The sequence below is a fragment of the Athene noctua genome, chromosome 9, assembly GCF_965140245.1.
Source record: "Athene noctua chromosome 9, bAthNoc1.hap1.1, whole genome shotgun sequence".
Classification (NCBI taxonomy): domain Eukaryota; kingdom Metazoa; phylum Chordata; class Aves; order Strigiformes; family Strigidae; genus Athene; species Athene noctua.
This window is the reverse complement of record NC_134045.1, coordinates 9,738,971-9,752,528: the sequence shown is the minus strand read 5'-3', so window position 1 is coordinate 9,752,528 and position 13,558 is coordinate 9,738,971. Positions and strand designations below refer to the sequence as shown.

At 34.9% G+C, this 13,558-nt stretch overlaps 1 protein-coding gene across 2 annotated transcripts in view; it reads right to left on the bottom strand.

Moving 5' to 3' along the window:
• RPGRIP1L (RPGRIP1 like) overlaps positions 1-13,558 on the bottom strand; it is an 80,733-nt gene that overhangs the window by 26,919 nt on the left and 40,256 nt on the right. The window contains exons 16-21 of one of the 2 annotated variants that reach the window (XM_074913405.1): positions 11,764-12,130; positions 8,262-8,473; positions 7,000-7,083; positions 5,311-5,379; positions 3,563-3,740; positions 2,370-2,461 (exon numbers count right to left, since the gene is read on the bottom strand). In XM_074913405.1, the coding sequence (XP_074769506.1) occupies positions 2,370-2,461; positions 3,563-3,740; positions 5,311-5,379; positions 7,000-7,083; positions 8,262-8,473; positions 11,764-12,130 (1,002 nt within the window). The remainder of the gene's footprint in view (positions 1-2,369; positions 2,462-3,562; positions 3,741-5,310; positions 5,380-6,999; positions 7,084-8,261; positions 8,474-11,763; positions 12,131-13,558) is intronic. The other variant, XM_074913406.1, reaches the window with a different exon arrangement.

Genomic DNA, 13,558 nt, shown 5'->3' with positions numbered 1-13,558 from the left:
ATTATTCAAATGTATGAAATATTCATAGAGAACTGTCCAAACTTTTACATTTCTCAGACTTCTTTTTCTCTATTAATTATCATGCCTGGAAGCTTTTTAGTAAAAGCAGCAGCCATCAGCCTGACTGAACCTGACAAGCTAGCAAGGCCCAATTACACTGGCACTCTGTGGCACTTTGATGTACTGGAAACGAAAAGAGATAGGGGCAAATTGTATAGCACATTATGTTAATGACTTGATTTAATCCAGCCACTAAACTTTATGTAGCCTGTTAAAAAAGATGCTAACACTAATTACGCCACTTTGGAAAGGAAAGAAGGGGACAAGCATTTCATACCGACAAAGTGAAGCTCATAAATGTTGTAAATGAAATGAAACAAAATGAAGTAATCTATGATTAATTATACATCATAGACAAGAAGAAAAGAGAAAGAAGCAAGTGGTACAGCTAAGTACTGGAAAAATCTGTTAGATACCCTTTATGATCAACATATCTAAGAAATAACCATGAACTGTCTAATTTGCAACATGCAAAAAAGAAACAGTATGATCTTAAATGGCTTAAACAGTTTGGCATACAACTCAGATTTATAGGATAATTAGCATAACGATCTCTAAAAATCACAAGTCTTATTTACAGTGTTTGACTACCAGCAGGATATTTATCTCAAAAGATAAAAGGCAGTGATTTTTAATCTTAAAAAAAATACAAATTCACAGTTTTCACATGATGTATTCTATAATTAACCCAAGATTTCAAACATACCGTTGCTTATTTTTAAAATCCAAGTTGTATCAAACAAGTTACCTTAATACTTTACAGCTTTTGTTATCTACCCTTCTTGAACATGCACTTTGTTACCAGAGGAACAGATCAATAGATAGAGGTAGAAATTAATGAACCTGAAATGAATCTACACTTAATATCCTCTCAGACATGTTCTTAAATAATTTTGATAAAATAAAACACAGGATGACTAGAAGAGTATAGATCAACTGTATTATAGTTTGACTTCCTGGTGATGAGTAGCAGTCATTTTAGTCCTCAAAATTACAGGCAAAACAATTTTTTAACATTTACATATAAGCAATGCAGTTCTGTCTTTAAAAGAACCTTCTGTATCTTTCTGCAGCATATATATGTGAGAGTATTCCTAAATCCCTTCTACAATTTTTTTTAAAAAAGAGAAATATTTCTTATATGAATCATTGCTTCTTATTGCTAGTTATTTGTAAAATGCCACACAGCCTTGAAAAAAAGGATTAAAAAAAAAAAATCATCAAACTACTTCTAGCTTATCACATTGCAGAACATTAAAAAAAGTTAAGACTGAAAGGATATAAAGGTACATCTCTGGTCCTTTAAAAGAAGGCTGACAGACCAAAGAACTACTGTTAGAAGTATTATGATCAACTTTAAGTGCTAATTTTATATTTTTTAAGGTTGTTCAGTCAATGTTAGACCTAAAAGTGTGAAATGTTCTTATTTTTTTAGAGAACTACTGTTCAAATCAAAGTTTCCAAATTTGCACTATGCAGTGGTATTTTATGTCTATGACTTTATGCTCATTAATTGCTGGTTTTAAGAATGAGCCAAGAGAATATCATTACCATACACATCCACAAATAACAACAGAAAAAGAAGTACACTGAAGTGATTTGGTACTGTATATGTACAAACTTTCTCGAAAACTGATGCTCAGTTCTAAAACTGGTTGGAAGTCAGGAACAGAAAAAGATATCTATGTGGATGAACTAGAACAATAATGCAAGGTTTGCATGTTATTAACTTACGTCAAGCTTACATAATTGTTATTTCAACAACATTCAATCAAATCAACAGACTGGGATGAAACACAGTGGGTAGCTAAGCACTATAGGTTTACTACAGGCCTTGCAAGTGAAATTATCCTCCTCTTCCTCAGAAAGCATTGGAAGAAGCAGAAAAGCACATTTTCCCCCATAAAGGCAACAGGTAGGACTGAACAATATGCCTAAGTTCATTAGACATTCACATTACAATAGTTATGTTTGATTAGGAAGATTTTCTGCAGGTCTAGAATTTGAATTCAGATTGGAACTAATTAGAAATGTCTACTTCTGAGTGTGTATGACATTAAGAGAAAAAAGTTATAACCAATTTCCCCATTAGAAAAACACCTATAAATCACATGCACAATATAGTCAGGTAACTTTTTTTTTTTTTCTTCTGTGGAACGGTGTTTATTTGAGCTGGAAACAGGAAAACATACATTCGTTGAAAATGCCTTAGAATCTGACCTTAGATATAGCAAAGCTACTCTTAGAGGACATTAGGCTTAAAATATTTTTCTTACAACTTACCAAATAATTGCCATACTCTGCCTCACCTTAATATTCCTGGATACTGGACTTGAAACAATACAGTCATCGCTGTCAGTTATTGATTCAATGGCATCATCTTTTTTTCTATCATCTTGATCTGAAAAAAAAAAATAATCCATGTAATTAAACCCCCCTGTATTTGTAGTCCATCTGAGACTTGCTGAGAAACCTGATAGCAATATATTTGCTTTTCTAATAAATAAAGTATAAGTGCCAGGTAAATCTCTTTCTTGCAGAAGATTAACACTGGCAAATCAATGACCTTTCAAGTAATCTAAACTGTATTTTTTTCTGATTTTCTAAAAAAAAAAAGTAATATTTCCTAGATGAAAGTTGATGTGGAATGATATAAGCCCTCCCCTGTGATGAACTGAAGTATGAATAACAGTGAGCTTTATATAAGAATACGGCCTGAATTTGTGGATTTCCTCTGACTACATTTAACACCATGCATATGTAAAGAAGATTTTCTTTTAAAGTAGTTCTGTATGCCAGTGCATTATTTTCTAAAGATTTCAGGTATTTTTTCTCTGAAGCAAATTACTTATAAACACAACAAGAGCTTCAACATCACGTTTTTCCAATTTTTTTAATGAATTCTTATGCAGAAGCTGCAAACAACTGCACATAAAATTTTAGCATCCTGCCTGTGCTTTTGCTTTAAACTTGGTATTGTGGACTTGGTTTATTTCAATGATAAACAGTTTAAACTTGGGGGTGGAATAGGATGACCTGGCTTCTATAATCTTTAAATAAATCTGCCTCTAACAACTTTATGTCACAGATGTGATAAGACATACTACCCTCTCACTGTCTGAAAGGATTTCCGATATCAGCATTGGCTGTTATCCGCAGACAAAAGGAGCATATTCATTAAAATAGTCTTTAGAACAGCATAGTTCTAAGGGAGAATATAAAGACATTTAAAATAGAAGCCAGGTTTCCTTTAATATTTTATGAATCTAGGTCAGATACCAGATTTTTGCATGCAATTACAATACAGTTTCCATTTGGGAAGAAAATAACACCACCATATCCACCACCCAGCTTCAGCTCTTAAGTACACCAGAATATGATTTCTGTCATGAAGCTTCTCATAATGAGGCAGCTCCCACTGCTCGTAAGAAATGCTTAAGAAAATGGAAAGAGACAGAGATTTATTAAGAAAATACAGTTACTTATTCAGAAAAATGAATACCTTCTGGTTCCAATTCTTCAGTTATTTCTGTCTCATCTCCAGAGGTAACTGAGCTTTGGTCGGCCAACTGCCCCTCTGACAGATGTGAGAGGTCTTCTTTTTCCTGTTGAATTTCTTTAGCCATCTCCTTCACCTTATCATCTGCTAGCCTTTCTTGTTTAACCTCATGCACCACACGCTATATATAAACAGATAAACTTGCAGTCTTTATAACACTCCTTGAACAGTCAAAGTTACTAAAATTCAAAACTTGAAGAGTTATGACTCACATTCATTATACGCAGCCTTTAAACAATTACATTGCTCATGCAGTGCAGGAAACAATGAGAAGCTGTCAAGTGCAGTAACAAATAATTGATACTGTAGAAAAGACAATTTCCTAACAATGTATATTTGTGAAAACATAACTATTATAATCATTTGGTACCTGTCAACATATATACAGCCTGTTAGATTTCCAGATTCATTTATATTTCAGCTCTTTCAGTTCTTCAAGACTCAGTTTAAAAAAAGCAAAACCAACAAACCACCACCACCTTACTCGGTTAGCAGTTTTATAACTTGAATTATACAATATTTTCTGCTTCAAAACCAAACTGATATAATATAAAAAAGCATCAGCTTTGCTACAAAATACAAACAATTTATCTAAGGTAAAATATCTTCAGTGCATAACTTTGAAGCAATATTAATCCCTCCTTTCTCTTTTGAGTACAATTATACAGAATAATACCTCATCAATGGATATAACATTACAGACATGGCATCTTCCATGGAAATCTGCTGGAGACCTATGCATTATTTATTATCCAACAATTCTTCCCTAGGACTGCATTTTCCACAGAGACACTGGTGCCTCACCTCCTACCCTCAGAATCTGTAAGATTCTTCAGGTCCAGTTTTGGAAAACCCAGGTGTTCTGTGGACAGCTGAAAGTTATTTCTATTCTAACACATTTGGAGCCACACAAAGCAAAGCAATATTAACAAATACTTAAGGGCCTTATTCTATAAATAAAGTTTATGCTTGAAGTTTTCAAGTCGTAGCAAACTGACTTTATGTCTATTATACTTCTCCTTGGCATAGATGATTTGTCATAACCACTGTGTTTTAGACAGTGTTTGGCTTGTTCTTTTTCATTTCTACAGTGACAGAGTTTGTATTTTGTTGATAAAATTTTCAGAGAGAATACTTTTTGATTATTCTACGTGACTAATCCCACCGGCTGTGGTGAAAAGGAGACAACTTCAAAAGATCATCTGGGGCTCTGATTGAAAGTAAAAAAGTGAAAGGAACATAAAAGCCAATGATTAAATGTTGTGTTACACCACTAGAAACTGTAGCTTGCCAATCTGCCACAACTTAATTTCACAACCAACTGGACCATTACAAATGACAATATTTAATACTTTTCTTCTCCTTGGAATGCTACATATTTAGAAATGTTCCAAAGCTACCCGATTTCTTCTTTTTTTCCCCCCTGCTCTATAATGGCAATTTTTAGAGGGAAGACAAAATAAACTTCATCCAAATATAGAAGGAAATAATTAGAGATATTCCTCCCTTTCTAGTGGCCAAAAAAAGACTGTCATCACAAGGAATCACTTTTTTCATATTTCCAAGAAGTTTTTGAGATCTTACTTTACCTGTCTTTTGATTTTTGATGCATGGCTCTGAAGAAATAACATACACATGGAATTCAAATGCAATATATTATATAAACCCACAAAACCTGATTAATTTCGTACCTTTGAAACACTTGGAGCTCTTGAAGCTTTCATCTGTGCAGGTTCCATGTCATTTTCAACAACAGAGTCCTAAGTTATGGGTAAAATAAGGGGAAGACTTTAACATATAGTAGACACTTAACACACAAAAGTAGATATAAATTTACTGGTGGAGAAGCATTTGGACATAACATTTGGAAATTACATTTTCCTTTGCTTCCCTGAATTAGCATTACTGCTTCTGTTCTCTGCTACAGCTTCTACCTATGAGGCTGGACAATTCCTACAAATGGTTTAGGCAAATGAAACCATTCATCCCACTTCTTAGAGTCCTCTTTTCTGAAAATAACTATTTGCTTTGGCATGTGTCACATCAATATCCAAGAACTATATTCTCTGCTATTCAGAAAACAAGCAGGAAAATGAAACAGACTGTTCCTGTGCAGTTTTAATCTGATCAACTTCTAATTGTCTTGCATGGACACTCTCTTGCCATTTCACCACAAGACTTAGACATCAGAGAAGCCCCAGGTATTTCATTATTTAGTTTTAACAGTACTTTTATCTTGAACCAGACCATGAGACTTGGATTTTTAAAACATCTAGGGGGGCTTCTCACCCAGTAATGAAGATTTCTGATGGAGACCAAGTAGCTTTCTCCTTTAGAATACCCTAGTTTGTGAAAAACTGTCAAACTTTGAGGAGTTACTGTTTGGACAGCTGAAGATATGTTGTGTGTGTCTAAGTATATGGCTAACATTTCAATTTTCCATATCTAAACTCTCAAAAGATTTGGTTTCACTAACATATGATTTTCTTTTTTAAAGTTAATAAATACAAGACATTGACTTCTTATTTCCAGTCTATACCGTATGGCTCAAAACAAAGTTCGAGTCATGGTAAACTAAATAGCAGAACCACCTGTGAATTGAAAACTGTTGTCAACATTTAAAAAAATAAATCCAATCAAGGCATTTACAAATGGAAAAAAATTATCACAGCTAGTTTTTATTAGTTAATAAATTAGTTGAAATAATAAATTAATTCTCATAACCTTTTCTATTAGCTGTTAAAGAATCTATCTGAACTTAATGGATTTAATTAAAAGAGTTCTCTGAAGGGAGATTATTTAAGATCAAATGAAAGTTTACACCATACAGGAGATATATTTGAGATCCATGCAGGCTCCCCTAGAGTCTGGAAGGATGTACACATTATGGTGGATCCCAAGTTCAGAATTGTAATTGTTTTCACAGTGTTTGTAATCTCAATTGATAGAGATGTGACTCTGAACTTGTCAACCTGTGTAGCACAACACTCAGTATCTGTTTGGATCAAGCTGGTTTCTGTAGAGTCATTATATGTCTGTGCAAGTGGTACACTGTACAAAGACACTTTAATTAATAACTCATTTAGCTGAGAAACACACTGAAGAGACAGTTAGTCCTGCAGAGACACTGGTACTGTTAGAATCTGCCCTAAATTTATGAAAGTTGAAGCTTGTAAAGCAACTCCAAGGGAGTCACACAAATATCCGTATTGTATCCCCCACCTATTTGCAGTGTTGTGCTATCATTGCCTGGGACATCCCAGTCTTGTGCTGCTAAAATAACTGAGTGTTCTCAATCAGTAGTTCTACAAATTGTCCATACTGAGACATAAGTAGCCTTTCTTGCTTCAACATGCATGAGCAAAACACTTAAAACTTACTGCCATCTTTATTGTTCTAAGATCCAGGAAAGATACTTTCTTGTCTGCCTGAGCAGCACGCTGCCTTGGTTTGGGGGTTGGTTTCTGTAATAAAACAAGTATAGTTAAAGACCATTTATTGCCATATTCTAACCATCTTAGTTTACAGTCAATTTTTCTCAAAGCCAAACCTAACTGCACTAAATTCAGTTCTAAACGGGAAAGATGATGTAGATGTTGTTTGAATAAACAACCCCCCCAGACAGAGATACCTTTCAGAAGTCAGCCAAAACCAGGTATAAAACTCTACAGAACAGCTATGGAATGCAATGTGAGTTTCAGGTGAGAAATAATTGTGGGACTGAAGTCAGTGCTCTCATATATGTGGCAGAATGATGATTTATTATTGTTTATGGAGTGGTTGATTTCTTTTCTTGTTCTGTAGGCTTACCGTATCTTTGACACCTTTCCTCATGCCATTCCCTTTGGAGAACTTTAACACAGAAACAGATGACTGGTAATAGTTGCAAAATTAACAAAATGGTCCAGAAAAATTTCTGTCGTGATGTTATAATACAAAAGACAAAAAATAATAAAGAAAAAGTGGTTCATTACTGTACATGATTTCTCTTTTGATGAATTTATTCTCCATTTCCACTGATTTTTATACACACAAAAAATTCCCTATGCTACTTTTAATTTACGAGTAATTTTTAAGAAGCTATTGGGTATCCTAGCACCATGGTCCGGGCACCAGAATAACAAATAGTGTAGTGCAGACACCTACGTATCTATACATATGGCTTGCGCCTGGCCACTTGAGAATTCTTTTGTCCCAAAGCTACTCCAACTGACTGAGTTCTGTCTGATTTTCTAAGAGACCACTGAAACAATATCTGATTTCATAACTGTCATAAATTTCAGCTGTAGCCCTGAAGTTGCGCAAGCTTCTGACTACATTTTGTGCAGGACATATACATTTGAAAGACAAGTAATAAGCACTAAATTTACAGGTAAAACATTTAATGCTTGTTATTTCTCCTCCCTTTACCTCCTGTCCTTTTAATAACTGGTTATCTACCATTATAATAGACTTAAAAGTTTTGGACACAAGAATGATTTCACTTCCCAAAGGAAGTTGAAGATGGTAGTTATATGAAGTGTTTGTACTACGCATTATGTTACAGCAAGGACAAATCCCGGTTATCAGGGAATAACTAAATGACCTACTGTAATAGGTCTTTTACATCTCTTAACTTCTGTGAGTTTGTTAAATTACTTACTGTCACTGATGAAGTAAAAGGAGACAGGGCTGGAGGCTGCGTTTTTTCCTCTGCTAATAATTTAGTTGCCACTGATTCCTCATTTTGAATGTAATTCATTAAGTCTGCTGCCACTGTTGATCCACTTAGTGGTATGTAGACAAACTTCCATTTTAATTCAACTGTGATGGTACCAGTAGCACATCTTTCAGAATCTGTTAGTTCAAAAGTACCTGAAAGCATAATGCAAATCTTGTCTAAATTATCTTATTCTATACATATTCAAGAAAATGCAATGCAAAACTGAATGGGATTCAGGAATTAAGCAATTCAATAGTTCTTCATTTTAGAAGCTAAACTGTGTCAAAATATTGTGTTCTGTAGGTCCAAATATAACACTGTGGGCATTCAAAAATACAGGATTTCGAATGGACTGGACTACTGTGTTCGTTCAAGATGTTCTGTAGGTTTTTCAGATGATTCAATACCAGATAACTAATTCTTACTGACATCTTTCAAAAGATCTAACTAAAACATTTCCATCTTTTACTAATATTAACTTTTGTTGAAGACAATATAAGGGTATTAAAAATGTGTGAGTTGCTAAAACTTTACTGAAGAAGAAACACCCTAAATTCACTTGCAAATTTTCTCCTATTGTCCATTTATATGGGATAATTATAGAATAATTTTTTAACATTTTCATGAATGTCTTCTAGTTGATGATGAAATAATGATTAAGCAGCTTTTATATTATAAACACCATAGTAAATTTGTAACTGATACCAACTTGCAGGCAGCAGTTGATACACTGAAGGCAGGGCTGCTATTCCCACAGTAGGAAAATGGGCTGACTGAAACCTCTTGAAGTTCAGTGAAAGCAAATGCAAGGTCCTGCACTGGCCCAGGAATAGCCCAGCCCCAACCAGCAGTACCAGCTGGGGGTTGACTGGCCACAAGCAGCCTTGCAGGAAAAGTGCTGGTCCTGTTTGACAAAAATAATATAAGCCAGCCAAGCTGTGTCTTTGCAGCAAAGAATGCCAACTGCACCCTGGCTTGTATTAGCAAGAATGAAGTCAAGCAGGTTCAGGGAAAGTTTCATATTTTCTCTATTCAAATACCATCAAATGGCATCTGGAATACTGTGTCCAGCTCTGGCTTCTCCAGCACAAGACAGACATTGACATTCTGGAGCAGGTACAATGGAGAGGTACAAAGAGCTTCAGGGCATAGGAGCACATGACAATAGAAGAGGCTGAAAGAAGTGATTTGTTCAAGCTTCAGAAGAGGAGGCTCAGAGGTGATCTTAGTGCCATTGAATAGGAGGATGCAGAAGAGACAGAACCACAGGTACACAACAGGACAACCAACAGACACAAGTTGGAACACGGGAAATCCCACCTCTGTAATGAAAAAGTTTTTATTATGAGGATGATACACACTGGAACAGGTTTACCAGACAGGTACTAGATATTTGTCCTTTGAGATATTAAAAATTTAACTTGGCAAAGTCCTGAACAACTTGCTCTAACTGGGTGAGAAGGCTGAACTAGATCATACCAGGAGTTCCAGTCAGCAATGATTCTAAGATTCCAAGTTTAGCTCTTGATCTGCTTTTTTCCCCCAAAGAGGCTGATTTCTCATGTCAATTTTCTAATTTAAGTGTATATTAGCCAAAACCAGAAAAGGAAACTAATGTAAAAAAACATGAAGCCATGCAAAGAAAGAAACTAGGTTTTAAATTAGCATATCAGTCCTGAAAAAAAGTAGCAGCAACACCAAAAGAAAAGGAGGTGGAAGAAAGTATGTATATGCCAGAAAACATTTTTTTATCATTAGAACATAAAAAAGGACCAGTAAAAGAAGATACCAAATATTTCCAGGTTACTGTTGAACCAGAGAGAAACACTTGTTTTTTTTCAAGAGCTATTTCAAGACATCTACTATTTTTGTTCCACAGGTACCTTGTCAGTTATGAAAGCAGTACATTTTGAAAGCCAGGTTGCAGCCACTCCTTCCCACCTGATGTTAAGACTAACAGGGACTTTCTACGTAATAATGATAGATATTCATAATATAGCAGTATGAGAAATAACTGGTAAATTTAGTAGGCTACTCAAAGCAAAAAGCAGTGGTAACAGACAGATGCAAACAGATTACTAAAATGCTAACAAAAGAAGAAAACATCAGTAATTGATTAGCAATTAAATTTAGTCAGTGCTGGAGTGACACATCATTTCAATCATAATTATTTATCAAATCATAATTATTCCATACCTGGGCCAGTATAGAGAACTAAAAAGAACTTAAAAGACTTTTCATCCTTGATATGACCATGATACATTAACATTTGGACACGAGGTTCCTCTATTTTTTTTTTACTTGTGGATTTTAAAGAAAAGATTTACCTCTTTCTCTTAAATCTCAGAAAATGTCATGAGGTGAAGAAATTCTACTACTACAATCCACCCCGTTAAGGTACAGGCATGCTGTTCAGATTCAGTGGAGTGACGGATAATCGCAAAAACATCACTTTAAAATTTGAGTTAAAATACAACAATGCTGGAACATTCTGTTAGTACTGTCCTAGTAAACAAAGAGATATTTGAAACTTTTTCTCTCCCTTACTCTTTTCTTTCTCTAATGTTTGAAGTTTGATGTTTATATTAAAAAATCATTCATCGGTTTCAAAACTCTGACACAGACTTTTCACTAGCTATGACTTAAGTAACACTGAGATGCAGAATTTCTTTCTAGGGTTTCATTGGGGTTTAAAATTCTGTCAGACAAGAACAGTAGATGAACGATATGGGTTTCTAGAATCATAGAATTGTTTAGGTAGGAAAAACCTTTAAGATCGATTCCAACCGTTAACCCAGCACTACCACGGCCCTGAGCACCACATCTACACATCTTTTAAATACCTCTAGGGATAGTGGCTCAACCACTTCCCTGGGCAGCCTGTTCCAGTGCTTGACGACCCTTTTGGTGAAGAAGTTTTTCCTAATATCCAATCTAAACCTGCTCTGGTGCAACCCATGGCCGTTTCCTCTCATCCTATCACTTGTTACTTGGGAGAAGAGATGGACACATGCATCCCTACAACCTCCTTTCAGGTAGCTGTAGGGAGCAGTAAGGTCTCCCCTAAGCCTCCTTTTTCTCCAGACTAAACAAAAATAGAGAAAACTCCAGTTGTCTCAGTGGCTCCTCACAGGACTTGTTCTCCAGACCATTCACCAGCTTTGTTGCCCTTCTTTGGACACGCTCCAGCACCTCAATGTCTTTCTTGTAGCGCTGGGCAGGTTTCCAGACACTCTTCCCCAAGTCTGCAGTGTTGCAGGGGGTTGTTGTGACCCAAGTGCAGGACCCAGCACTGAGCCTGGTTTAACCTCATATAGTTGGCTTTGGCCCATCCATTCAGCCTGCCCAGATCCCCATGAAAAGCCCTTCTCTAGCTTGATTCTTGAAGAGATTTAAAGAGATATAAAACAGGAACTTTAGTTTAAAGAGGTCTAATTCTTACCTGAGATAGATCGGTCATGTGCTAAAGAAATAAGAGGCACACTGGCTTTCCCTACATAAGCACTTTCTTCCGTTTCACCATCATCAAATACATAAAAGGTTAAAGATTCTGATTTTAGGTATCGGTCTAAATCTGCATTCATTGGCACTTGGAAACACATATGGTCATCTATTTGTGGGTTGTTGCTGCTAGGAATGATGGGAGTATCATGGTCTGCAAAATCAAAGAACTTGTAGACAACATAAGGATTTGGCTGAAGATGTTTTTTTCGAGATTGTAGATTGTTACAACATTTTATTGTAATGTGGAGTTCATTTATATTGCCATCTGTTGAAGTGCTGACATGGGCAGTTCTGAGTATCTGCTGCTTTAAATGAAAAAGAAGTTAAATTAAAAACATTAGAATTCTTATTTTGGTGAACTCTAAGAACTACATAAATAGAACAAATAACTGATTATTTCAATGACACTCCAACTACTATTTAATTTATATATCTAAATATTATTTACTCTATAAATTCAACGACATCTCTCTGGGGTTGTTGGTATAATGAAATAAGAGGTTAATCCTTTCAGGTCTGTGATTGTCTGCTTTATTCTTGTAAAGTTTTATGATATACTTGTCATTTGATTATCTACAAAGCAGTGAAGATTACAGTTTTAAGAGTGATTCATATCTAGTGCCACTTTAAAATTAAGGATTCTGATAGCTATCCTGTGTCAAGAAATTTTTATAACTGTAGTCCCTTTTACGTATGTACTTTTCAATGATTAAAATTGCACTGCAGATTCCTGGGTTTTTCTTCCTCCAAAACTTTACTTACATAAACAATTTACAAAAATTAGAAATCAGCATGTCAAGAGTAGTAATAAATGTTTGAAGTAAACTGAAAAACTCAATGATAGCACAAGTTTTTTTAATTACCTATCAGCATGGCTTGTACATACTGTGGAACTCACAGCTGACAAATTGGGAAACTCATTTTAATAAAAGTTAAAGAATAATAAGAAAACAAATAACATGACTATTTTAAATGAGTAATCCCCACCTATACTGATCTCAAAAGGTTCTATTTTTTTACTGTAATATGTCACAGCTATTTACAATAATTGTACATAATTATCTTGCTTGTGGAAGCCATAGTTCTGTCTTCTGGTATATGGGGAAACATGTATCAATTTGATTTTGTGTGATACAATCTTAAACATTTTGAATAAATAAGCCACACTGAAATAGTTAATGAGAAAACCAAAAATGACAGTTTAAGTCCTTAATATGCAACCTTCTGACTACTATTTCTGGCTACATACAGAACTGGGAAAAGAAAAATTTATAGCAGTTTATGTATGATTCATGTTTCTGTGATTTCTGCTACTATACAGGACAGAAAATTTTATATGTATGTTTAACTAGTGAAAACTTAAATTTTGGAATGCACAACTGAAGCTACTCTTGCAGTTGCAGATTGACAGAACCCTTAACATAATGTAACCATCTGCTATAGCTAACTGACTTTTAGTTTCTGCCATGAAACGTTTCCGAAAACTGCAGCGTTTCAAACAGCTCTGCAGAAGCTGTTCCTCATTTCTGCCATTTTCACTATTTTATTCTCTCCTATATATTCAGTATATTTCAGTTGCCATGTTTGAATTTGCAGTTTTACAGTAATTACAGCAAAATTCTGTCTCCCACATGATTGACCTTTCAATTGGGTTTGGATTGGTAACACAGCTAGTAATAACATAATCAAAAATATAGAAAACTAAACAACAGATTTTGGCATTTAGCAATGGC